Here is a 27,738-nt window from a genome sequence, read left to right on the forward strand (position 1 = left end):
ATATTAAATTATAATGTGGAGACATTCCCTACGTTAATTTAATGGATGCAGCTCTTCAAGTTCTCACCATCTTTCCACCCTTTAATTATAAAACCAAAAAAGTACAATTCACAATCCCATCATAAAAAAGAGGACCAGAAGTGATTTGGATGCACAGGTATGTATTATACCCAGACTGCCAGCATCTGTTACCTCCATGGTTTCACTTGACAGTAAGCTGTACTTTGCTGGTAGCATCCCTATGTTAAAAATACATATTGGTAGTTTCAGGTGGATAAATTGTTAGCCACTCCATTACCTAGAAATTTTATTGTCCAGTGCTGTGGTTCTGATTTCATTTTAGATACAGCTGCTTTTCAGGATAAATGAATTTACCTTTGTGCCTGCAAGCCACGGAACACTGCAGAATCATCTGGGACAAGAGAAGGTACAGAAATGTGGTAAGTGAAACGGCACATTACAGACACCCTTTGTCAGTATTTTTTAGAGAGGCTATCATCTCTAAAAGGAGTATATATTTTTTTCTTCTGGATTATATGTAGAAAGCATTTACATTTAAAACAGATGAACAAAATGCAAGAATCTGCATCCAGTGATACTTCCCAGAAGCTTTTTCATTGACAGAGATAAGAAAATAGTGAGTTTCTTCACCTAAAGTTGTGACTTTTCTGTTCAAGACACCTTATACTTTGAAGCAACTATTTCAGTTTAAAAAATCTGCTCATATAACCAGCAAAATTAATAGTAGCTGTAACACTTCACAGCAGGAGAAGTGGGAGTTGAAATGGCCCTGAAAATCTTTAAACAGATACAAGAGACATCTCCTGTCTCCTGATCTGTTCACCAGCCCATAGTGCCTCCTGCTATACTGGTTTCACAGTACAGAGTAAGAGCAAGAGTTATTTTCTTGAACACAGAAGTGTATTAAATAGTCACATAAAACCTGAAGAACTTGTTTTGGAAGAAGTCAGCCCTATCTCAAGGCAACTGTAATGTACACACCTTTATTGTGGAAATTCTTTCACTTGGTATATTATCTACACATGAGTAATTCTTGATAGATTTTGGTACATTTGACTGACTGTCCCCAGTTGGACACTGTCAAAAAATTAGAGCAGTCATAGCTGTACCAATAAAGTTTTCTGGACTACTAAAAGAATTAATATTAATGATTTTCCACTGTAATAGATACCATTTTTAAAGGGAAGTCTAACTGTAGTCAGGACAAAGAGAGCAATTTATGAAAATTTACACTGAGGGGCTACACCTAGGAACAGCTGCCACACAAGAGTGGTAGGTTTAACACTTACGCTGTTGAGACTAGTACGTACTATAGCTTTGGTGCCCTGGAAGGTGCTGCTTCTGAAACAAACATTCTTCTGAAGAAGTTCAGCCAGGCTTTTGGAAGATTATTTTTGTTGGTAACACGTGAATCAAAATTAAAGTTGCTGTGCAGTGTTCCGAAGTGATTTCATGTGAGAGAGCCTCCCTTGTGAAGCTGGCAGCCTCCTCCCCCTCGTCCTGCATCGCCTCTCCACTCATTCAGTCCTGTAATAAATATACATTCATTATGGAACTGAAAACTTCTAATTGCTCAAGTTAATGACAGTTTTCTGAAACCAGTTCTTCTCTCTGATAATACACCCGATATCATTATTTAATTATGGAGTAATTATTCATCCAATGAAAACAACAGTCATAATTTCATTGATCTCTTCAGTTTGCAATCTGAGGAGGAAAACCACACTGGCAAAGTGTACAAATTAACATTATGCTTGTGCCAGATACGTACTCCTGAGAGTAAATCTCTGTGTGCCACGGCAGCAAGCAAGGCTAGTACTAGCGCCTGGCTTTGAACACACGGAGACCAACAGCTTTTGGATGGACTTACTGCCTATGAGTGAAATTCAGCTAGTTATTCAGCAAACACAGCTCAGGTTCAGCGTGTGCTTGGGCAACCCAGCACAAGCCCAGCTTTTAAGTCTGCAAATTTTTAGGATTTGTTGGCTTGGGCTTCCAACAGCTGGGTGTGGGAAGCATCTGTATGACAGACATGCAATACAATACAGTGGAAATGTGCTCTCTGGGGCGAACACAAGGAGAATGGTACTTTGCAGTGAACACACTCAGCAGTTATCACTAAGGCCATATACATCAAAAAAGAAGTTAGACACTCTGTCAGAAAAATCCCAGTTCCAGCTGAAATACTGAGTTTTGGCATTCCCATCTACCAGTGAGATTAACAGGTCACCCTCATGGTCATTTCTCATTCTTTGGCCAAATGCAAGATTTTTATTAGTCAAATTTGTAACAGTGTATTTTTTATTTTCATGATATTTATCTTATACACAACTTCACAACATTCTAAACATTCTAAACTGAGAAAAGCCTCTCAGTTTAGAATGACGTTTTCAGAGCTTATGAGGTGTGGTGGATCATTTGGCTAAATCTGATTCAGTGAGGCTAAAAAGGGGGAGGAAAGGAAGTTATGCACAGGAAAAGCGATAGAGGAGAAGAATGGCAATCAGGAAGAATGATGCTAGCTTTGATGCAAAAAAGACGTCAATCAAGCCGGGAGGTCACAGCATGCAGTGAAATAGGAGATGAAAAAATAAAGTTTATTATTCAAATAGAAGAGATCAGGGTTTTGTTGTTACTGTGATCACTGGGAGAGCTGGGGAGTTTCTTACAGCTGAAGGGAGGTATCTGATATTCTCAGGACTGACCACTGCCTCTTCTCAACTATTTTTCATCCTTCCCAAGTCACATGAGTTTGATGGATATGATGAGGAAAGGTGACCCAGCTCAGGGCTGGAAGGGTAAATAGTCTTAGCAAGTAAAAACGGAGACAGTACTTTGGCTATGAACACAGTGTCACTAATGAGGAAGCTCAGGTTTATCAAGTTGAGGAGGCTCAGGTTTATCAAGTGTAGCTCCATCCACCTGGGGATATTCTCTTTCAAAGTAATTTACCATTGTTATTTCATTTTGCATGTTTATATATTTACTATTATTACACTCACAAATATTTTGACTGTCATTGAATTGGCATGACTAGTAGTTTCTGCTTGGGCAATAGAGGGTTACCAAGGATGCTTACGCTCAGGACTGAGGTGTGCTGACAACACATGGCTTTATAATGCCAAAGCTGAGGCAGGCAGTCCACACATTTTTATTTTCATTTACATCTTTATTTTCATGAATCTTAAACTGGCTCTCAAAGTTCCCTCAAAAAAAAAGAGACATTTCTATCTAGGTTCTGTATAACCCAGGTACGGTAGTGCAAATAATTTCAGGTTGCTACAGTATGTTCTTCCACTCCACCCTTAAAATAAGGCTTTTGGTGAGAATGCTGTTATGTAAGGCTGCAAACGAGATTTGGAACAATAATAATTACCCAACTTGCCAACTATTTTTAATATCTAAGATGGAAGGCACTGAAATTCTGAATGATAATATTCAAAGAGCAAAGCACAGCAGTGAATCGACCTATTACAATGAAATCTGATTCAGTATTAGGTTAAAAATAAGGTCAGGTTATTATTTGTAACTAGCTATTACTAATAATACACTTGTTAACCACACTGAAGTGAAATCATGATCTAAGAATAAGTGTGCCTGTGCAGCGCATATATCACGGTTCTCCTTTGTCCTTTAGCACATACACAAATAGATTTCAGAAGAAAATTTCCCTCCCCAGTCTCTCTATTCAGAGGAAGCAGCCAGGGCACCGCATTGCCTGGAACTGAGCTTGAGAGCTGATGCCGAGCAGGGTGGCAAGGCAGCAGTTTAGCCAAGCCATCTTTAGCAGGCTGCATGTACCCGTTTTCGTCGTGCAAGACATCTGTGATGTCTCCAAAACCACATGGATATTATATTAACATACTTCTAGAAGTCATGGGTACTCCCCAGCTGGGTTCATGCTTCCTTCACTACAAGGTACTGGCAGTGCCATGAAGGAAATGTACATTTACCTGGCAGGAAAGTGAGGGAGGAATACCTCATTTTCTTGATGCAATCCCTTTCTGCAGTCTTTCTATAGCTTAACTCTCTGGTTGCTTGGCTCAGATGAAGGTCATTATGACAGTAATTGCGACGTTGTATTAACTGAAGAGTAAATATCTGAAAAGAAATATGCAACAGCTATAATATGCAGAGAATTTAATTCATTCACTCAAATAAATAGCCTACCGAATGGCTACATCACTTAGGTGCTGCCTGGCTAAAGTGTAAGATCTCCATGAAAAGAGAAGAAAAAGAGGCACAGAAGAAAAGTGAGAGTCCTACTGATTGGTTGAACTGCACCGTGTATCACTTTGCAAGGGCACAATTAAAGAGCAGAAATGCTAATGACAAGCACAGACAAAACACCTCGGAGAGCTCAGGCTTGGTATCCCTAAGTCTGCAGTTACAGCGCTTGGTTCCTCCTGGATTTACGGGCATTTAGTAGGATCCCAGTTAGATTCCCTCACTCCAAGGGAAATCATCCTTGTGACAATCCTTGAAGCCCCCCCAGCTACATTAGCCAGCTGCCTCCTTTTGGATTAGTTACTGCATTTTGCCATAAGTCTGGGCACCAAGATGAGGAGAGAAAATATAACCTGCAGAGGTTTTAGCCACAATTCAGCTGTCACGTTGTTTGAGATTTCACAGAAGTGAGCAGCGCAGCTAAGATATTGTGACTTGAAAAAAAACCCCACACCCTCTTACAAGTCCCACATTTTTCAGATTCCTAAAGCCAACCATCTGAGAGCCAGAAACAGTGGTTTCTCCATAGCGTGCTGGCACAGAAAGGAAAAAGATATTGATCCCATCCCTAACGCAGGAAACACTATGTAGGAATTGTCTGTACAAGGCATGTGGGATGTGCCAAGTCTGTACCACTTACTAAAAAACCCACTTTGGATCATATTATCTCCATGACAACTGCTTGTATGTATTAATAATTTGTTGTGTGCTTAAAACGTAGTTTATGGAAAGGACTGAACAATATTTCCAAAGAAAGTACTTGTAAGGTGAGCTGTGCTGATCAGAGCACCACAGCAGCAATCAGCGAGCCTAAAGCCTCCTAGCACAAGCTTAGCAGGACATTTCACAGATGTTTACGTTATTTGTTTAAAAGGAAGGAGTTTCAGCATGTGCCCAAGGATCTATGGAACTAGGGTCTCTACTCTCTTGACTCTAAATGCTTCTGTCATGTTTGGAAAGTTAGTTAACTTCAGTATCCGTTTCCTCAACGGGGCTGAAATCATGTATTTGTCCATCTGGCCACGATAGTGATCGTGTTTGTCCTGGCAGTGGGAGTGTTTGTCAAGTGCTCTGAAGATTAAAGCTGTTGGATGATACGGAGCATTTTCAGAACTGAGCATTTTCAGAACTGAGGAGGAAGGTGGCCACGTGCTCAGGTGCACGGTGCTGCCCCCCTGTCACCACGGCTCCTGCCCGTGCCAGGCTGGGCACACGAGCCGAGAGCCACGCTCCTGGGGAGAGAGTAGGCCACAAAATATTTGCAAAATATTGAAAACCTAATATACGTGAGTGAGCACTCTTTTCCTAGTTTTTTAAAGGCTCTTGACTACCAAATCTCTGTATCCATAGTGATTTGAAAATGTGATTTTCACAGTTACTTCGTAACTTCTTCTTTCAAGAAGACTGTACACTTCCTGCTTTCTCTACACCAGAGTAAACTATGACCCAGCAAATTTCAAGCCATATGTTTTGTGGTACAGAAGGTGATTAATAACGAGATTCCACCCCTTACAGAAGCCATTTAATTGAACTTCTAAGGTGAGTTGGCCTCTGTTGATAGTGGAATTACTGATGTCACGGATTTTGTCATGCACTCTCTGGACTCTGGAATGAGTCAAATACACAGAAATAATATTTGTTCATGCTGACATAACACAAATATCTGACATAAATAATTGCTTTTCTAGTTCCCATCTTTCGCAATCATTCTACTAAAGATCAGAAGATTTAGCTAATTTAATGGGACTATTAAGACACAAAACATATAGTATTTTGTCTCAGTAAGTGGCCAGTATCTGAATATGCAAGAGATTACATGATGTGTACTTCTGACTTCAGCTGATCAGGAAAAAGTCTCTTTCCCCATAGAGGCAGAGACACTGAAGTACCAGTGTCTATACTCTTTGCTTAAAAAAAAAAAAGTATTAATCAAAGGCGGTAGCCCCACATCAGAAGGTGGCAACTCATTATTACAATATTGTATAGCCTTGTCGTTCTGCATTTAGTATTAAAACACCATAGCAACAGACATTTCAGGCACACATCGACAGATAATTTAGAACCAGTAAAATATTCAGAGTGATAAGTGTGAACAAAACTAATTTACGTCTTCCTTACTCTACAATGCTTAATCAACACTACATCCACGTAGTTTAGTTGTACGATGCCCGGCAATACACACCTGCGTAGTTTCAATGCCAACTGAGGTGTCTTGTACTACAGTGGAAATGTTGGTGTTCCTGCAGTAACTGGTAAGATTATTGCAACTGCTAACGCACATGCCAATGCGTTTGAGATTCATTTCAGACCGTTACGGAATTAATTGGCACTATAGGTGGTTTTGCAAAAAAGCTGAATAACCCACCAACTTGACGTGTGTAAATCTAAGTGCAGTCAGCTCGAACAGTTAATCTCTTTAAGGAATGCCATACGTACAAAACACTTGTCACTGACTCAAGGGCTAGGATCGTGTACAGCAGTACGGGCTACCCTTGACTCATCGTGGCAGCCACACCCAGTCGATCTCCCTAGTTACAAACCACACACACAAAAGCCTGACATATATTCACATGCTAAATACAAAGTATTATTAGTGCCATCTCGCAATTCACAGTTTGATCTTACTGCGTATCTGAAGTACTAACAACCCCCCAACTTATGCAACACAGCAGGTATTCTTTCAGTATCTCGTTCTCCTTTGAAGGCTCACATAACTAAGAAGAGAAAAGCAACCGTGATTCTCTAATCTATTGATTAGGACTCTCAATTAGGTGAGAGGAACGAGATCTGACTTCCGATCCACATATAGACTATTTAAAACAATACCAGGATAAAATACAGAGCTAATGCTTGGGATGGAGATGAAAACCAAAATTTTCCCTTTCTCTGTGAGCATCCAGATAGCCAAATCCTGAATTTCCTGTACCAAATTCCAAATTCTCTCCTAGTCAATGGCATGGTTTCAGCTGCAAGCAGGGAGCCTGAATCACCTGCCCCTTCCCAAGTGGGGTTTGTCCTGGCAGCCATGGGTTATGACTGAGTCCTTTCGTAAAGAGGGCTCCTTGGCGAGCACTTTAACACTAAGCTCCTGTGAACCAGCAGCGGGCTTGGAGCCATCACAATTGCTCTGAAGACAGCAGTGATCACTATTGCAATCTGTCAGCCCTGTCTAATCCACACTAGCTGGGCTTTCCTCACACCTATCAGATAAAACATCACAGAACTTTGGTTGTAGTTTCATAAGCAAATAAGCCAGGTTAATAGTTTCCTGCTGCTAAGAAGGTTTTATTTTTCCTCTCTCACTCCATCTTTCCTATTCCAGAAACAGAGATGGGTGCAGGTGATGCAGTCCTGCCCCATTTTGAGCACCGGGATGGATACCCAGCACACCCTCTTTTTCAGCTGGGTCAACTGTCTGCCCAAGGGTTACAGCCAGACTCCACAGCTCCCTTCCCACCCGGCCCCTTCTGTAACCCTGGCCCCACACAGCCCTTCCCGTGCCAGCTCACACCACTTGTACACCCACAGAAAGAAGTGGAGAGGGGTACAGATGCAGCAAAGAACACTTTTTTCCAAGTAGAGCAAGTCTTTTTTTGAACACTCACTGCCACCAGTGCCATCTTCCTGCCAGCCTGAAGTGACCATCATCCAAGGGCAGAGACCACCTTGTTTTGAATCAGTTACTCTGACAAGGTGCTGAAGCACTGGTTTCTCTCAAGACTGAGGCACAGAGCAGCAAACTGTAGGTTTAGATTTTTCTGAGTATTATGGAAAATAAGTAAAAAATTAAGATTACTTATTTGTTGTAGACAGAAGCATCATTAACTGTAAGACTGACACCCTGAGGAGTTCAAAGATGTAATCTACTCCAGTTTCACCATGAATTTCACTGTCTGGATGGGAAACACAGAGCTAAATGTGGTCTGAAAACATCTGACTATGCCAGAAAGTCAACAATTATTAAAGAAGATAAGCTTTAGCTTGGCAAGCTACACAAGAGATGGTGTTATTGCTTCATGGTTTTTGCATTTATTTGTTCAAGGCTATTTTGGGAGTATTAAGAAAGATGTGCTACAAAGTAAATTCTTGAAACTTTTAAATTTTTAATGATTAACACCTTTCATTCCACAACTTTAAGTACAAAACTAAGAACATCTGAAGATGTAAATCAATGTAAAGACATTCTGGAAGAAAAAACAAAACACCCGAGTTTGGTCATTCAAACAAACCAATGCGTACTAGGAAAGTATGACACCAAGAAACCAAGACTGACCTCTGAAACCCAACATTCTTTTCCCCTTGCTCACTAGGTAATTGTTAAATTCTTTGTCTACTAATGAAGCAAATGAACAATTTAGACTCCGTATTAGTCAAACCCTGACTGAGACAGTTAACACCTATTAACTAGGAAAAGTCCTTGATTTGATCATTTCAACAGGGTACATTTTGTCCAAATTTCGATCCATTGAAGTGAAAGAGTATTTGTTTTTACTGCTTACGTCTTTTGGAAGTTATTTAAGGGAAATCTTGCATTGACTTATACTTCTACAATTTAAGATGCAAATTGCAATAAAAATACATAATCCATTACAGATCACAGATGCATCTTTCATTCCTTTTTATTGCATCTTATTTGTCTCTATCTTACTGACATATTTTCCTTTAGGTAGAAAACAAGTGTCCGAGTACACTAAAGTAGCTGAGGTTCACCGCAAGTTTCCTGAAAGCTTATGCTTGCGCCTCGTTCCTCTCTTAAAAGATCAGAATAAACCCAAGATTCAAGAAGTCTTTCAGTATAAGTTATTTCAAAGGAAACAAACGCAACACACCCTTTTTAATCCAAGTACTGCACGGCGGTACAACCGACAAAGCATTTAGGGCTTATGTTTGAGCTGAGAAGATTTATTTTTAAGTACTCAACACCTGCAAGTGTCCTCCGCTTCCTTGTTCCCGGGCGGACAGAGCAATCGCGGGAGAAGCGCAAACACTGCGAAGCCAGACGAAGTGACTCCGAACATCCCTCCCTCGACCCCCCCGAAGAGATTTGCCAACCGGAGCGCCCTGAATAGTCCGTGGCCCTTGAGGAGCCGGCGCTCGCCACGCTGGGGCCAAGTCGCCCGACTCTCCCGGGGGGGAGGCGCCGGGTTAAGCCGCCCACAGCGGCGCCCCTCGCTCCCCAGCAAGGACTGGGGCACAGCCTCACTTGGGGAAGGCGCCAGCCCTCAGCGGCACCGCCGGTCCCCCGCACCCCAGATCCCCCACCGGGGCCGCGCCGCGCCGCCGCGCCTCACCCGCCGGGCGGGAAAGCCCCTTCCCGGCAGCCCCCTCCCCGCGCATGCGCCGCGCAGCGCGTCCCCCGCAGAGCGCAGGCGCCGCCGCTTCTCCCGCCCCCGCCGCTTTGTGCCGCGCAGGCGCAGCCGCGTCCCGCCGGCCGGGCCGGCTCGTCCTGGCCCGGCGCGCGCGCGCGGCCCCGCCCAGAGGCCGCGCAGGCGCCGTCGCCGCCCGTGGCGTCTCCCCCCGCTTCCCCTCCCCGTAGTGGAAGCCGAGGCGGTGACGTCAGGAGCGGCGGCCATTACACGGTCTGGTGCGAGGCAGCGGGCGGCAGAGCTGCAGTAGCGGCGAACACCCCGCGGCCGCCCGCCTCCCAGCGCTCCGGGCCGCTCCCGCCCGCTTGACCCGCCGCGTCGCGGCTCCTCGCTGCCGCTGCTGTTGCCGCCGCTGTTAGGAGCGCGGATCGCAGGGGCCTCCGGGGTGGTGGTGCGGCAGCAGCCGGTGAGGAGGGGGAGAGCGGGATGGAGGAGAAGGTCTTCACCAAGGAGCTCGACCAGTGGGTGGAGCAGCTCAACGAGTGCAAGCAGCTCTCCGAGGGGCAGGTGAAGAGCCTCTGCGAGAAGGTGAGCGGCTGCGGGGAGCCGGGGGGGGTGTGGGGGTTCAGGAGGGGGCCGGGTCGCTGCAGTGGGGGAGCCCGTGGGGCCGCGGCGGCTTCTCGGCGGGAAGGCGAGTGACCGGGGAGCCGGGGAAAGGTGCTGCCGGGTGGGGGTGGCGGCTCTCCGCCGGGGAGGCGGGCGGGACGCGGGAAGAGGCGTCGTGGCGAGCGGAGCGGCGGGTCGGGGCCTTTCGGGCGGCTCCGCGGGGCTGGCTGGAGCCCGAGCCGGCGGCGGGGGAGGGGAGCGGGCCGGGGAGCCGGGCGAACCGCGGCCCCACCGCGGGCGGATCCGCGCCCCCTCTCGCTGCGCTGGGAGCCTGGCTCCGCCTCCCGCCTTTTCATCGCCTCCTAAAATGGCGCCGCTGCCGGGATTCTCGGGAGAGACCCCCGAGCGGGGCCGCCATCCCGGGGACGGCGGGGGAAGGCCCGGGCGAGCCGCGATGCACCGGCCCCGGCCCTTCCCCGCTGCCCTTCCCCATCCTCGGGCCCCGCCTGGCGCCACCGCCGCCGGGCGGCCCCGGCTGGGCGGGGGGAGCCGGTGCCCGCGGCCGGGTCGCGGCGGCCGGCCTGGGCAGCCGTCGTGTGCGGAGGGTCGCGAGGGAATCGACGGTGATACGATACGGTTAAAATTTTAAAGCAGCCCCCAAAGCGTTGAGTTATTACAGTGAAAATAAAAGCTGATGGTAATCAGTTGAAAATTACACGGTAAAGAGCTGCTGCTGGAACGTAACAGCTTTGATTTTTTTTTTTTTCCATGATCTAAATAAGCACAAGCGCATTTATAACTAATTGAAGGGTAGATTAGTTTTGGGACTTTGCTTTGAATGAGATTCTGGGTTTCATGAAATTCACAGAACAGTTGAGATCCCATATAGCTATTTATTTTTATGGCGACGGATTGAAAATGTTGAGATTCCAACGTTAGAGTACTGTGTTCATTGAGCCATTTATAGTTCAGAAAGGTCTTTAAATCAGCCCGGGATAGATTACCTTTTGGAAATTCAAGGAAAGATTTGTTCTAGTAGCATCCAGCTGCGTTTTCCAATTCGATTCTAATTCTGGATGTAACCTAATAGCTGAGCAGTTTTTTTGGTTACTGAAGGTTTTATGTATTCCTACATTTCTAGTCTGAAGGAAGTAGTATTAGTGGGCTGTTTGGGAATTGGAAATTAAGGAATATAGGAAGTTACTGGTGTATTGGGTTAAAAGAAGCCTGCATACCTGCCGTGAGAAGTAATTAGAATATTTAAAATTTGTCATCATGCCCTCAAATACTACAGCATGTTGTTTTGGAAGCACGTTGTTTCCAGAGGACTGTCTATGAACTTATTAAAGAACTTGCAGTGGGTTTTGCCAGACAGGTTCTTGCTTGAGTACAGATTTTAGTTCACTAGTATTCTAGCAGTTGAAAATTGTTATAATTTGATACAGTTTGTGTAATTTACATTGTGTTGCAAGCAAGTGGCAATGTCACGGCCTGGCTATTTTTCATGTGCATCTCTAATGACAACGGTCCAGCTTCTTCCTTGTATTGCTTTGTTGGAGAGGCAAGGATTCCACTTGGCATCGTTCATAAACTGATGCTGGTACGGGGTCCTGAATACCCACGAGTGGGTATGTTTTATAATGTTGTATGTAACTTCCAGGAGCGTGAGGAATATACAAAAAGCTTTCAGTTTACTGGGGGTTGATAGGTGAGGAGTGGGCATACCATTAGAAATTCCTTACAGGAGATACTCAAGTCACAGTCACTGTTGTTGCACAAGGCGATGTGTTCATTTTTTCTCAGTGAAGAATGGAAACGAGTTGTATTTCTGGATAAATGTGTAATGCTTCTCACGGAAATAATGGAAGACAAAAGGAAAGGTCACAGAAAGTTGTGTGTAACATGTTTTGAGATGAGCGACCACAAGAATGCGTGAGGGAAGTCCACCTGAAAAATACGATTTAGCAACAACCTCATGTTGGGTGGATATGAGCAAGCTCCAGTCCAGATTTCTCCGGGTAGTGTGATACTGTGCTTGAGCTGAAATTCCCCATCTCTGACTGGTTTGTGGTCAGCACTTTGCAGAGTACAGCCACATGGCTGTTTATGTTAAGGAGGGGTGATTTGTTGCTGATAAGTACAGGTGGATTTACTGGGACTTCCTGCTAAGAGTAGTTAGGTTTCTACATGGTTGCTGATGCAAGGAATTGGAAGTAGGCCCCTGATGCCCGAGTTTTCCATCGGGATGCCTCTGCCTCCTCCAGTGGGAAGCTGTGTCGGTAAAAGCAGAGTGGTAGTTGAATTCTGTGCCCTCCTGCTGAGGGGCAGCGCTTGCTTTAAGGTCTTTCCATTTTTCCAGCACCGATTCTCAGAAACTTTGCGGAGTTGTGTTTCCACGTTTTGATTGTCTTAAGTAGTTTTGTGAATGTAATCGCACCCACCCAGAGGTTATGTTTTTCCATAAATAGCTTAATGTGTTAAGGACAGCATCAAATATAGCTACTGTTCCAAAGGACAGATAAAAACCCTTCTAGGTATAAACTGTCATTCTTCACCACGCTGAATTGATGCTAGGGCTAGTTAAAATAAACAAATCTTTGTGAGGGCTTTTTCCCCATAACACTGTTCGATCAGATGATCTTCCTGACTGGTATTTCTTGATCTGCTGGGACTTCATGTATGCAGACTGGTGCCTATCTAATAAGAATAAGCCTAAGGGCTCTCTTGTATTTCAGTGTTGATATCTAAAGAATGTAACAGCTATTTACAAACAGGATAATTAAGTGTGGCCATTCATGCATCTCAGTTACTTTCTTACATCTTATGCTGTGCCTGGTTACCTGGGTGATGGCAGTGGTGGTAACTGGGCAGAAATGTCTTCTAAGCCTAGGAATAATTTGTATCCATGAATAATACATAGTACTTTCACAGATTATTTGAAAGAATGTGAACCTCTTGAGTGGCAGTTAAGTTATTCTAGGCTTAATATGTGCTGTGTATTTTATGTTACATCAGTTGTGAGACCAGTAGTACGTGCTTTGCTTAAGGATTTGGTAAGTATAAATTTGGAAGAAGCGGTCAAAATGTACCACCATACAGTCGCTGTTACGTATCAGTGGCATTTGTCCTGTTAACACTGAATTGTTTATTGACTGTTGGCCATGAACAGAGGAGAAAGGAATTCCTTTATTCCCAGGTGAGGGTTTTTCCACTGGCTGTTTTGAACAAAAGGGTGCTGTTTTGGAGTACTGTTCTTTTCCATATTTTGTGAGGGTAGAGGGAAATGGTCTTATCTCCTCACTGTGGTGTATAAATGCCCTTTTTCACAGGACATGGGGGTGTGGTACATTGCTCAGAAAGGTGGGGTGACAGTCTAAAAATACACAAAGGAATGAGTCGAATTTGTGGATAGAGTCTCCATTGGTTATGACAGAAGGTATCTAGTGCAGGTGGAGGCAGAGGTATCAGTCTCTCCCCTGGAAATTCTAGTCTGTAATTAAGTGGGTTTGAACATGGCATACAGTTTTTAGAAAAATATGACAGTTTGGTCATATATGTTGTGTAGAGTTCAGGGTTCTCTTTCCATGTACTTGAATTACTAGTAAAATATGTCTGAATAGACAGTGCTGCTATCCAAAATTTTTCAAACTAAGTGAAGGGCTGATACTGATAAAGGCATTCAAGAAACCTTGATTCAAGCCTTGTCTCCCGCAGCTTTTGATCTGTAACAATGATCTTGGTTGCATTTGCTTTTTGATTTGTCATCAGTGCTAATTCAAATATGTTTCTGGGCCATACTGTTCTCTGATAATGTACCTTGTTAATGGTGTATTTTTCTGTCTTTTTTTTTTTTTTTCCCCCTTTTGCAGAACTTCCACCTTTGTTTAACACCAAATCTTCCAAGTTAGATTTTCTGAGACAGATTGCAGATGACAACTAGCCAAACATGCATGTACCCACTGCAGCTGTGTGAGCTGCTTCAACTGGATCATCTTAAATTTGGTGCCTTAAACCTGGGAGGACAGTATGTTACTGATGAATCTTTTTTGGGTCAAAAAACCCCACCCTGCAATCAAAGTTAGGTTCCTCTAATGCATAGGACTGGCAAGTTTTATGGATATTACTCCTCTGTTTTAAGCTATTACTGCCCTGAGATGTCTGTCCCACTTCTTTTTCAGACAGAGACAGGCACATGTTCCCTTCTGCTTCCTCTGCTGTTGGGGAATTACCTTTCTTAGCTGATTGTTTTTGGCCAGAAGTGAACATTTTAAACTGTCCCCAGCTGCGTTTGCAAAGGCTTTTCCATTAGCTAGCCTTTTCGTTCCCATATCTTTACATGTAACCATCACATGTAACTATTCTTTAAACAAGAATGATTGTAAAAATGAACGTTCATGTCTGAACTTGCTGTAAATCAACTCAAAACCTGTCCCAACAGAATCATAGAATGGTTTGGGTTGGAAGGGACCTTAAAGATCACCCAGTTCCAACCCCCTGCCCCGGGCAGGGCCACCTTCCACTAGCCCAGGTTGCCCAAAGCCCTGTCCAACCTGGCCTTGAACCCTTCCAGGGAGGGGGCAGCCACAGCTGCTCTGGGCAACCTGTGCCAGTGTCTCACCACCCTCAGAGGGAAGAATTTCTTCCTTACATCTAATCTAAATCTGCCCTCTTTCAGTTTAAAGCCATTATCCTTTGTTGTGTCACTACATGCCCTTGTAAAAAGTCCATCTCAGGCTTTCCTGTACCCCCTTTCAGTCCTGGGAGGCTGCTCTAAAGTCTCCCCAGAGCCTTCTCTTCTCCAGCTGAGCACCCCCAACTCTCCCAGCCTGTCCTCACAGGGGGGCTCCAGCCCCCAGAGCATCTCCGTGGCCTCCTCTGGCCCCACTCCAGCAGGTCCGTGTCCTTCTGCTGTTGGTGCCCCCAGAGCTGGACCCAGCCCTGCAGGGGGGTCTCGCAGAGCAGAGGGGGAGAATCCCCCCCTGGCCCTGCTGCCCACCCTGCTCTGGGTGCAGCCCAGCACACCTTTGGCTTTCTGGGCTGTGGGCTCATGTTGCTGGCTCACAGTCAGTTTTCCATCCACAAGTACCCCCAAGTCCTTCTCCCTGGGGCTGCTCTCCAGCCACTCCTCGCCCAGCCTGGATTTGTGCTTGAGTTGTCCTGACCCATGGGCAGGACCTTGCCCTTGGCCTTGTTGAACTTCATCAGGTTGGCACGGTCCCACCTCTCCAGCCTGTCCAGGTCCCTCTGGACAGCATATCCCTTCCCTCCAGCATGCTGACCGTGCCACACAGCTGGTATGGGACCACAGAATTCCCAGTGAGGGAGAGTTTCCATGCAGTGGGCTCTGTATTGGACAAGATCTGTGTCCCTCCACTGCTTGCCATGGCAGGAGAACGACATTGGTCTGGAATGCACAGCATTTCAGTTCCTCCTTGCTACTACTGCATTGGCTTCTGGATTCACTAACAAGGAAACCCTTGAACTACTGCCAGCATCAGGAGGGCTCTCTTCAGTGGTTCCAGGGGCTGTGGGAGACCAGAAGATGGTTGAGGACTCCTCTGCTGCTGCTTCGTTGAACATACCTGGGGATTAAGCCATTGATGGGTGCATATAGTTAAGTCTGAAGAGTTACAGATTTATTGTGAAAAGCTTTTTGTGACATTTTAATCGCTGTGTGTTAGATTATTCTGGAACACTTGCACAAAAAAAATCCTTTTGCTCCCAGTGTTCTGTGGGGTTTTATTCTGTGATGGTTGGTAATATAAAATGGAAATTGTCTCTACACAAAAGGCATTTAAAGTGTCAGCCTTGCCAGCGTTCTCATCTAGTCCTGATTATACTTAAAACATTTTGATGTCTGTATGAGAATTTGGTCTTGTATGTGCCAAGTCTTGTAACATCAGCAGCTAATCTTTTTCAGTTCTAGGAAATTCTGTAAAATTTAGTTGTGGTAGCAGTTAGGTTTTGGGGTTTGGTTTCTTTTTTTATTACAACATTAGTTGTGGTCAAATAGGAGTGCAAGATATTTTTGTGTTGTTTTAGAAGTTATTTTGGGCATAGCTTAAGATAACAGAAGTAAGCACTCATAAGTCAGAACAAGTTTTTGCTTGAGTTCTAGCAGTTGATGGATGTGGATGAGGCTGTAGATTGATGTCCTCTTCCAAATCTACCTGTGGTGAGGCTGTTGCCTCCTCAGATCTGATGACAGTGCTGCTCTGTGATGGCTCCCTAGCCATTTTCAGTTTAGTCATCTCGGTTGCCTAAAACATTGCAATAACCCAGCCTGGCTGGCTGTGTCTGGCAGGAGTTAAGGAGGCCTTGTACTGAAGGCTGTGTGAAGGGGATCAAAGGAGTAGGGACTGAATTTCCATCCATGCTTAGGGACACTACACCTACGTTAAGGAGCACAGTTGTTGCCCTCGGTTCCTTTTCTGTAGGTAGTATGTTAAGCAGGAAAAACAGTTTATTCCTGGCTAAAGGATAATATTGAGCTCAATTGCTCAGTAGTCAGGTCTCCAGTGTTTCTGCTGGGTATATTGGAAATACCTTTTAATACAGGTGTTACATGCTTGCTAGTTGGTTTTGAAGTATGTTTCTTGAGTTCCACACACATGCCTCCCCCATCCTCCAGTTGGTATCCTGACCGTACCTTATACGTGACTATACCTAGCTGTGGTTGGAGTTACTTGAGGAAAAGAGTTGAAAACCTTTTGAGTTTATTGCATGAAGCTAGACTTGTGGATATCAGGCACAACTAGTTTGAGAATAGCCTTAGCCTGTTGTTTTTTGTTTTTGTTTTTTTCTAATTTGAATGATACAAAACAAATACAACTCGTTCTACAGAGGACACTGAAGACCCTCTTTGTGTAAGTTGTCAGCTTCATACTTTGCTGCTGTTGCTGTGTTTCTTGGAAATCCCACATAGAGAGGAAGGCATCTGATTTCCTGAGCTATGTGGTCTCCTATATTTTTAAAAAAGATTTTTCTAGACTTTGTTACTCTTCAAACTAAAAGTTAAAGACACTTAAGATCTTTTGTATGAAGCAAAATAATGACATGGAGTTCTTCGAGAGGAGCCCCTTCCTATCCTCATGTTCCATCTGGTCTTTTCAACTGTGATACTTAAATAGCAGTGCCCCTTTCCTTCTCCCAAACCTGCCTCTGAGGAAAAGAACATCCCTTTTGCTTGTGCAGAGTATGGAAGACTGCTAAAGATTTTTCAAAATTGAAGTGTTGAGGGGACTACCAAGGCTGCGAATGGTGTCAGTTCTTACTTTGTAATACCAAGGAATAGAGGGTTGTTTGACAAAAGCTGACTGCCTGACTGCTGTCTCGCAGACCTTCTAGAATTTGCAGGAGAAAAAGGAAGGTTGTTGTCTCATTTAATCTTATGTGCAAGTGTTGGCATTACGATCGATCTTCTTCTTGGCTAACATCTTGTGTTTAACTGGTCTTTCTTCTAACCAAATAGAAATAGTAGAAATAATACAAAATTAAAAATAATAGAAATAGTAAAGGAGCAGTTGTTGCTGGGTTGTGGAGCAGTGAAGAAGGGTACTTTGCTGTGTGTTTTGAAATAAAAAGCTGAATGGTTTTAATGCTTTTTTGGTTAGTTAATTGCCTGTTCTTGTTCACTGACAGATAGTCATTGATACACAAGCTACTGAACTTTAATTTTGTGCATTTTAAAATAAAACTTTTGAGTTCCTTTGTTAGTTCTACTTGCCCTATTCCAAGAACATGAAGGGCTATAAACGTAGTGACGGCATGGTGACACACTGTTCTCAGGAGTTGTGACTCTTTGACTGCTCATGCCTGTTTTCCTTTGCTGAGTTATAAACCTTCAGTGTCACTGCTAGTGAAAGAGGTTAGAAACTGGAAGTATAGATGCTAGTCGCAACCAGAGAGAAAGCAGATCAGTAATCTTCTGTTTCAGTCCTGGGAAAAGAGTACTTTGCTGCTAGTGGATGGAAATCCTGTTTTTTACTTATTTTAGAGTCCTAACTAATTAAATGTCAGTGGGGAGCTTTGTATTTTAATTTTGCTCCTACTTATGCATTCACATTGAACTCCATAGTGGATTTTGAAGTTCAGCATAAATCATTTTGCCATTTGTGTCATGTAATCTGTCTGCTGTCGTACCTTCTTCACAGAAGGGTGATGGTGGAGGCCCCACTTCTCTAGTTTTGTTTAAAATGTCAGACAGTGAATGAAAATACCTTTTGCTCTAAAAATGGTGAGCCCATCTTTTGTCTGACCATGCTCTCTTTCCTCTGCAAATAAGGGGTGGGGGGAAGCCCTTAAACTGAAGGAAGCAAATGTACTTGCTCTGCAGAAGACTTGCTGACTGTAATGGATGACTTTGCTTGGAACGGGAATCTCTTCCAGGCCGTGATCTTTGGCCAGCTAAAACCAGTATTCATCCCAATTAGCTGATCCTTGTGCCTTTAGTCACATCCTGTGCATCCTGATGACAGAAAATTATGGGTGTGGTTAAAGTCTTCGATCTCATCAAAATATCTTTTTGGTAACTACAAATACTTTTTTTTTCTTGGTTACAGTGGATGCTTCTCAAGACACACTTTACTAGACAGCATGGTGGGTTGCAGGTGTGAATTCTGGTCTGCCAAGAATGACACATTACCATCTGCAACCATGACTTCGGATCTGTGTTGTCTAATTAAAATAATGGTTGTATTTACTGAGTTAGTGGTAATCTTTTGATAAGTGCCTTACAGCATTGAATCACTGCTGTGCAGCATTTTCAAGCATTGTTCTACAATTTTACAAAGCCACAGTAATGTTTAATGCTTCTTTGCTTTTTTTTTTTTTCTTCTGATGTGCTGATGAGATTTTCAGGGTAGATACTTGGTTTGAGTTATCAGAGCTCCTGCTAGAATGTGTGGGTCTAAGAAGGGGTAGGAGTAATTGGGAAATATCTGCTACGTTCTGGAAACACAAAGGAATTTGAGCACAGATGAATTTAGAAGATTTTTCAGGAATGGACCGCTTGAATTCTGTGAGGCAAGGTTGATGATGTACTCTGCTCATGAGGGAAACTCGGTTGTCTGCAGCATAGAGTGAGTTGAGAAAGAGAAGGATGGACTGTAGCCTTTATGGCACTAGACTGAGCATTCATCTGTGGCATATAGGATTAAAATACTTGCAGGGAACAGGGGAAATAGGAGAAACTTCTGTATACATACAACCCTGCATCTCATTAAATAAAATAGTGAAGATCTGAAAATCATAGGGTAGTAGCTTTAATGGTCATACAGATTTTAATTCTTATCCTGACTATATTATAAAATGCGGAGTTGAGAGTTTACACTCGGATCTTGCATTGTCTTAAAACAATGCAGCTAATCTTTGATTAGCATCTTTGTATTTTAAGAACGGTGTTTTGTGTAGAAGATGTGCTTTGTAAACAAAGGCAACAAAACAGTGCTTAACTGTTCATCTGGCCATTTAGATGATGTGCAGCAGTCCAGGAATGTTTTAATTCTGAAATACTAGGTTGTATTTATGCAGTGCTAATTGCTTTACGGTAAGGTGAAAATATGTTGGTTTTTTGTGTGTTTAAACCAGTACTGGATTTATTCCTGTTGTCTTTCAGCTGTTTAGGGCTTGTTGCCTCTTTCCAACAAAATGGCTGAGTAAGCCAATATTTCAGATACCAAGTAGGAACAAATTCCAGTCACTGTGACTAAGCTGAAGTGTATTTGATATGTGCTTATTGTTTAATTGTTCCTGAGATTGCTCTGAGTAAAATACATGACTTTCCACCTCAGCAATTGTTGATTATGACAGCATTTCACTCAGTTCTTCTTGTGCAGCTGTGTCTTATAGCTACATGGGTTTTTTTTCTGCATTAGACTTTGTTAGTGCTTGGCTGTAAAATTAGCTTTTATCAGTTTGAAGTATTTGGTTCTTTCCAGCCTTAATCTGTATCTGTTTGCCCTTGATTTTAATCAAGGTGTGTAATGCTTGAGTGTGTAATGCTGAAATAGTTAAGCTGATTTGGAGGTAGGGTTTTATAACTGTAATGTAGTAGGCTGTTGATAGCAAGTTTTTGCTTTAGTTAATTAATCTTATTTTAAATACCACCACAAGTTAAACTTCCTGTGCTGTGGGGTACTTACAAGGGTTGAAGGCATACAAAAGTTCAGGGCTTTCTTAATACTAAGAATTTTTAAGAACTGAAAAAAAAGACTGAGAAATAAAAGCAGTGGTAAATGTTCAAGAAAAATCTCTTTCAGAATTGCATAAATGTTTATCCTGGTGATAGGCAATGAAACCTGGATGTTTCAAAACGTCGATGTCCCAATACTGCTAAGTGTTGCATTAGTATCCTTCGTGGCAGTAGGTCACTGGGTTTTTGAAATACAAGAAATGAGGTGTGTGTGTCTCTCCCCTAGTTCTTCATGGGATAGTTTGATCAGGGAGTGCCCTGTCTTCTACTGCAGGCTGCTGAAGAATGCTCTGGTTCCTCTCCACGAGGGAAGGGTAGGAGAGCTGCTGGTGGGAAGCCCAGTTTATTGGGGGGAGGATGGATGGGGATGGACAGGGAGGGAGCTGCGTGATGTGGCTGAACAAACACCATCATCCTGGATCTCGGGGACGGGATCGATAAAGAGGGAGTGGGACCAGGTGAGGTTGCACAGGACGGTGTGTGGTCCAGTACAAAGCCAGGGTCACAGATACTTCACTAGTGTTAGTGATGGCTTACCTCTGTGAATCTTGGATTGTGCAATGGAAATATTACATCCACTGTTGTCTTACCAACTTGGGGTTTTGTTAATGTATGTTACAGAATATTACACCATTTTTTGCTTTACCCTTTTGTAGGGATTGGTTTAATGTGGAAATTTGGGGTATGGTTGATGGCCCACTTGGTGGTTTGTTTTCAGGGTATTATTTTTTCCACTTTCAGCTCTGCTGAAGCTCTTTTGTAGAGGCAATTCCACTGCTTAAGCACTTCAGTATATGCCACTGTTAACGCTATGGGACATGATAAAACTGTAAATGGACTGAGCAGTTTGTAACTTGTTTCAGAACATGGAAATACTGAAATCCCTGCACCAGCATTTCTCCACTGCAAGGATTTAAATAGAGACTGCTGTTTTGCAAGTTGACCTGGAACAGTCTTTTTTCCAGCCAGAGTAGCTGTCTGGCTTATCTACGTGTTTGGTCATATGCATATCTGAGTGATTTAATATTTCAAAAACTGAGGAAGCAACAACTTTGTTGCTGAGAACTATGCCATTTTAATCTCAGTCAGCAGAAACGTTGCGTCCCTTTGATGAAAAATTGAATGCTGCATTCTTTGTGCAGTGCTTGGAGTGTGTTGAGAAAATACGGCAGTAGAAAGCGTTCTAACTGAAGAATGGGGTTTTTATATTGAAATGCTATAAGCACCTGCAACATCTCTGTCAAAGGGAGAATTAATGTGGCTAATACTTCTGAATGTAAGTGTATTAGAAGAGGCTAAGCCTGTTAAAACACCTTCAAAACATCCGGTGAGTGTCACTGCATTAAAATGAACTTAAGTCAGGCTATCTTAAAATAAATCTACACTTTTAGCACCTACCACAAGCCAGCAATGACCTATCTTTAGTACTAGGCAGGGCATGAGTGGAAACTGTCATATGAGATTGACTTTTGATGCAAATATGTCTGCAGAGTGATTTAACTCTGTTGCTCATCCTGTAATATCTAAAGCTCTGTGTTGTGCAGGGTACTTCACCACGACTGCATTTTTGCATTTCTTTACAGAGTTGAATGAAATGTTGAATTTCACAAATCTCCATCATGAAGCTGTGTTGCTGGCACTTCTCTTGTTTGAAGTGGTGAGGGTGGTGGTTAGCCTGGGCAACGTGCATGAACAGTGGGACCACTTTTTGGGGTGGGAGCGTCCAGCACTGTGCAGCTCGTGGCTTCATGAATAGGGTGGAAACTTGGACACAGCAACACGTCTCTGAATAGCTTGGCTCATGTCAACACCCAGTATTTAATATCCTGTTTAGATTTTCACTTCAGACACATCTTTCCTAACCTTTTAAAATCGATGCTTTTCAGATTATGAAGAATTTTTTCTAGTGTCTCAAAATACCTCTTTGCTTAGAAACCTTCCAAAAAGGAGTATGTTGCTTTAGTTGTCAGATTTGAGAAAGTTAAGAACAAGTGACCCTAAATTGAATGTGGTGTTGCTCTTCCATCTGTCTCTCACACTGGTGTGTGCTTCAGATTATTTTGGATTCAGTGTGACCTGTGCATAGGTGGCATTTGGTGCTGTTTCTGCAAGTCTTGTAGACACCTTGGGTTATAAAACAGAATATAGTTTTTATATATTCTCTTGGCATTCTGGTAATGAAGTAAAATAGGGATCCTTTTTGAATAGGAACGTTGGTGGTTGAAAGGCATGGAAATCTTTGTAGATGGTAACTTGTGAACTTGTTACTATTTATATTTCTAATACCCTCTTGAAAATTATGGCATGTGTTTGGTGACTGCTTGGAGAACAAACTGTAACAACTGCCAGTGTGATGGTATGATTAGGGAATTCTTGTATTATTTCAAAATTACCTTTCTGATGCTGCATTTATCTTGTGCTTCTTCATACAAATTGCCTTTGTCTGCAAATTTATGTACACAATCTTGTGGGAAAAATGATGACAAAGACGTTTCCCTATTTTGGTTTATAAAGACATAACTCGGTGTTACTTTTGTGTACTTAGACACAAAACTTGCTCAGAAAGTGTGCAGGTAACGCACCTGCTCTGCTGTTGCTGGTACCACTGGGTGTTAGTTATGTTCTCACTTCTGCTTCCTGTCGGACTCCCTGCCTTTGCATTGAAAGATGTAGGTACAGATGGGTGGCAAACACTCTTCTGAAGTGAGATTTCAGAGGGGTAGAACTCCCCGAGAGCTTTTGCCGGCTGATGTGATTCTGCCCACACGGGGGGAGTCTCGGTTATGGCCACGCCTGAGTTCAGGCATTTGGAGATAAGACATTGACATGATTTTTTGATTTAATTTTTCCAAATACTTGCAAACTTCTTCAGTTCCAGCAGTGATGATCATTGTTTTATGCTTCATGGAACCGTTTTTGTAGAAAGTCTGAAGTTTTTCTTCAGACTTAAGTGCTGGAAATTAATTCTGAAATACTCTCCACAAAGAGGGGAAAAACCGCAAATTTCTATTAGTAATACACGGTTGCATAAAGTAAAATCTTACTTTAAGTAAAGATAAAGTCTTATCTGAAGCACTTCAGGCAAAGAAGGGACAAGAGTTCATAAAGAGTAGCAGATAACAGGAAGTGGTAGAGTGTACTTTGAATAAAATGACTGTTCATAAACAAATTCACAATTTATGTGTTTCTTTTGTTTTATAGGCTAAAGAAATTTTGACAAAGGAATCTAATGTACAGGAGGTGCGATGTCCAGTCACAGTCTGTGGAGATGTCCACGGACAATTTCACGACCTCATGGAACTTTTCAGAATTGGAGGCAAATCACCAGACACAAACTATTTGTTTATGGGGGACTATGTTGACAGAGGCTATTATTCAGTCGAAACAGTCACATTGCTTGTAGCTCTCAAGGTAACTTCTCAGCTCTACGATTCAGTATAAAACAGATATAATTACTATCCTGACTACACTTAATACCTGTTATGATTTGCCCTACACTGGTATTATAGGTACAAAAACTGAAGTGTTGGCTGTTTTAGTTTTCTAAGATACTTAATTTTTTAAAAATTTTCTAAAATAAGTGCTGTATTTATTTGTGATTTGCCTAAGTAGCAATCTCTAGGAATTTGCTTGGAGGGCTCAGCTTAACATAGAGGTATAGCTAAGTCCACTAGAAACAATGAATAAAATTTTTAATTAATCTCAAAAGTATTTGGCAGTTAAAGATTTGAATGAATTCTCTCTTATTTTCTCAAAGATTATAATTGAATTTTCATCTTAAAAAGGGTTTGGTTTTTATTGCTTTACTGACATATGACAGGGGGTGAGGGGTGCAAATCCTGTTTTTTGGGAAGACACGTGTATTTTGATGCATCTAAAAGAAACTGTTCTGTTTAGGTCCGTTACCGTGAACGTATCACAATTCTTCGAGGGAACCATGAAAGCAGGCAAATCACACAAGTATATGGTTTCTATGATGAATGTTTAAGAAAATATGGAAACGCAAATGTTTGGAAATACTTTACAGACCTTTTTGATTACCTGCCTCTAACTGCCTTGGTGGATGGCCAGGTATGTTGGTATTTGACAAAGTTAAACGTTACTAGTTGTAAAGGAAGCTATTGCCACTGTATTCTATCAGCTCTCAGCTTTGAAGGAATCTCTTGCAGATTATATAATCATTTATACTAAACAATTATAACTGCACTGATATAATGAATATAAATTAATGAGATGAACTTCATATATCTAACTCTTCCAGATTTTCTGTCTACATGGTGGCCTCTCTCCATCGATAGATACACTGGATCACATCAGAGCACTTGATCGCTTGCAGGAAGTTCCTCATGAGGTACTGAAAAATACTTTTTCTAAATTTCTGGGATCCATGATTCAACATATATTGGATATTTTGATTATGCAGGCCGAAAATTAAATTCAGACCAACTTAGCAATATGCAAGTGGCTGTCTTCCTGTTCTTGTTTTCTGAAGGAAAAGTAAGGGGTGTGTTCTTGCCTAAAGAAAGAAATGTATTTTAGTGTGCCTAGAATCTCAACAGGTACGACTTACTGATCTCAGAGGTGACAACTACTCCTGTGAAAACGTTCAGGTTACCTTCTTGGTAGTGTTTCAGATGATGACTGTGCTAGCTGTTGTAGTTGATAAGCTTTTTTTTAAATTTTTTTTAAGTCTAAAAGAGATGCTGCCACAAGTTGTGCAGGGGTGATGTGTGTGTAGGTTTTTTGTGGGTTTGTTTGGGTTTTTTGTACTCTGTTTCTGAAACATCTGCATCTTTTATAGGGTCCAATGTGTGACTTGCTATGGTCAGATCCAGATGATCGTGGTGGCTGGGGAATTTCTCCTCGAGGTGCAGGTTATACATTTGGACAGGATATTTCAGAAACCTTTAACCATGCTAATGGCCTTACGTTGGTTTCAAGAGCTCATCAGTTGGTAATGGAGGTGAGTAGGAGAGCCTGTGTGTTTAAACTTCTGGTTGCATAGTTGGTCCATTAATACCATACCCTGTGTGTCAGAGATGTGCATGTGCTGCTGTGACAACCGATGATCCAGCTGAGAGTCTTCCAGAAATTCCACCTTGACAGTATTCATGTGCTACTAAAGGAGTTTCTCAGTTTGACAGTGGAGTAACCTTTATTTTGGCTTTTTTTCTGAAAATTTACAATATGATCCCAAACCAGACTTTAGTAGCAGAGGTAGTATTGCATTTCTGTGTAGATGAAAAGGTTCTTAAACGTAAATGCTGAGCCCCTTGGTATGAAAATGCACACAAATATGTGTGCCTTGAAAAAAGATGTGTTTTTTCCTTTTAACCTTGGATGTGTGTTTTGGTTCTTAGTTTCTAGTTATCCCTGGCAGTTAAGATTTTTAAATGCATGTCTGGATTCTGGTCTTGGTGATCACAGCTGAAGATTCAGAATAGATAATGTACTTCAGGATTGCTGTTTTAATTTTTTAACTCTAATGCAATGGAGAATTCATGATGAATTATTTTTAGATATATGTTTAGCTCATGCTTACTAGTAAGAAGCAACATATGAAGGCCAAAATTTATTTTTACCCTTTTTTCTTTCAAGAAGACAAAGACACAGCCTTAATCTTATTTGAAATGATACTACAAATGCCACTTAGGGTTTTGCACATTAAAAATTCAGTTAGTAGTCAGATGGCTGTAATAATTTCTTTTTTTTTTCCCTCTCCAGGGATACAACTGGTGCCATGATCGGAATGTAGTAACAATTTTCAGCGCTCCAAACTATTGTTACCGTTGTGGCAACCAGGCTGCAATTATGGAACTTGATGATACTCTAAAATACTCCTTGTAAGTATGTTTAGAAATGAGAATGACGTTGTTCATGATTTTAAAACAGTTACCGTAACAAGGTACCACTTACTTCTTGTGTTAAGGTGTGTTTCTTCCCTGTGTGCTTTTGGGGGGGTGAAGTGAATGTGGATTTGTTGAGGTAGTTGCATCTAAAGTCTTGGAGACAAATATCTGGAACAGTTGTTGACATCGTGTCTGTCAGATTGAAGTGAGATTCCTCGTTTTTGTTTTGTGTAACTGGAGTTTAATGAAATACTGTGGAGGTCTGTGATTTGAGGGTAGGAGTACTCTGTCACATCTGAGGTAGTGCCCTCCTATCAGTGTAGGGCAAGAGACTTGGAATCTTGAAATTCTTCAGATGTTAGGATGTTGGCTTTTTTAATGAGGCTTCTAATTAACTACCTCAGTAGCAACTTTACAAGTAAACGAGGTAAAAGCATTGTGTAAACTGCCCTCTTTGGCAATTATTGGAGACTTTTAAATACATACTAATGTTTGACCAGTTTGAGTCATAAAGTTCAGATTAATTTTTCTCCAGTCCTTCATAGTAATCATAACCGGAGTTTAAAATATGGGGGTTATAAATCCATACTAATAGGAGGAGTGGAAGAAGTTGAGCACTTATTCTAGGAGGCTTTAATTGGTTGAAAGAACTTGAAGAGACTTACATGTGTTAAGGCCACGGCTGCGGTAATTCACATATAAAACATACCTGAATGTAAACAGAACTCTTGTGGTTTCATTAATATCTTTTGCTTTTCAGTTTGCAGTTTGATCCAGCACCGCGTAGAGGTGAACCGCATGTTACTCGTCGCACCCCAGACTACTTCCTGTAAAGAGATTTTAGACCTGTACAGTATTGCCATGAACCATATGTTGACCTAAAGAAAATGGGAAGAGCAACAGTAACTCCAAAGTGTCAGAAAATATTTAACATTCAAACTTGTTTTCACATGGACCAAAAGACGTGCCATATTCAAATACAAAGCCTCTTGTCGTCAACAACTGTGACCACTTTAGAATGAACCAGTTCATTGCATGCTGAAGCAACATTGTTGGTCAAGAAACCAGTTTCTGGCATAGCGCTATTTGTAGTTACTTTTGCTTTCTCTGAGAGACTGCAAATAATAAGATGTAGACATTAACACCTCGTGAATACATTTAACTTTCCATTTAGCTATAGCTTTATTCAGCATGACTGTAGATAAGGGTAGCAGCAAACAATCATTGAAGCTTAAAGAACATTTTTAAAATAAGTACCAAGGCCTCATATTTGTTCTGAAACTGTTTGTTTGTTTTATTTTCAGGGAATACTGTTTAATTTAATTGTATTGATTTTTTTTTTTTTTTGTCTGCACTCAGTTCCCTTTTCCACTCTTTGCCCTACCATATTGTCCCTTGTAATTGTCCAAGGATAGTGAATTACTTTGAACAGAACTGTTTTTTTCTGTAAAACAATGTTACTGCAGGACAGAGCTGCAGTGTTTTTCATAATAAACTTGTGAACTAAGTATGGAAAAATGTCAAATCCTAATTGCAT

The 27,738-nt window shown here is 42.2% G+C and overlaps 1 protein-coding gene and 1 long non-coding RNA gene across 2 annotated transcripts; one reads left to right on the forward strand and one right to left on the reverse strand.

The window, feature by feature from the left end:
* Positions 1–311: 311 nt before the first annotated feature.
* On the reverse strand, positions 312–9,560 carry LOC141965085 (uncharacterized). Its single transcript, XR_012634421.1, has 4 exons — positions 9,078–9,560; positions 3,975–4,122; positions 1,332–1,548; positions 312–412 (listed from the first exon to the last, which is right to left on the reverse strand). It is a non-coding gene; the product is annotated as an uncharacterized LOC141965085 (long non-coding RNA).
* A 248-nt stretch (positions 9,561–9,808) lies between these two features.
* Positions 9,809–27,719, forward strand: PPP2CA (protein phosphatase 2 catalytic subunit alpha). Its single transcript, XM_074916131.1, has 7 exons — positions 9,809–10,142; positions 23,554–23,763; positions 24,250–24,423; positions 24,614–24,703; positions 25,154–25,315; positions 26,077–26,195; positions 26,962–27,719. The coding sequence occupies exons 1-7, from the start codon at positions 10,041–10,043 to the stop codon at positions 27,032–27,034; spliced, it is 930 nt and encodes a 309-aa protein (XP_074772232.1). The 5' UTR covers positions 9,809–10,040; the 3' UTR covers positions 27,035–27,719.
* The last annotated feature ends 19 nt before the right edge of the window (positions 27,720–27,738 follow it).

Source organism: Athene noctua, chromosome 12, assembly GCF_965140245.1.
Source record: "Athene noctua chromosome 12, bAthNoc1.hap1.1, whole genome shotgun sequence".
Taxonomy (NCBI): Eukaryota; Metazoa; Chordata; class Aves; order Strigiformes; family Strigidae; genus Athene; species Athene noctua.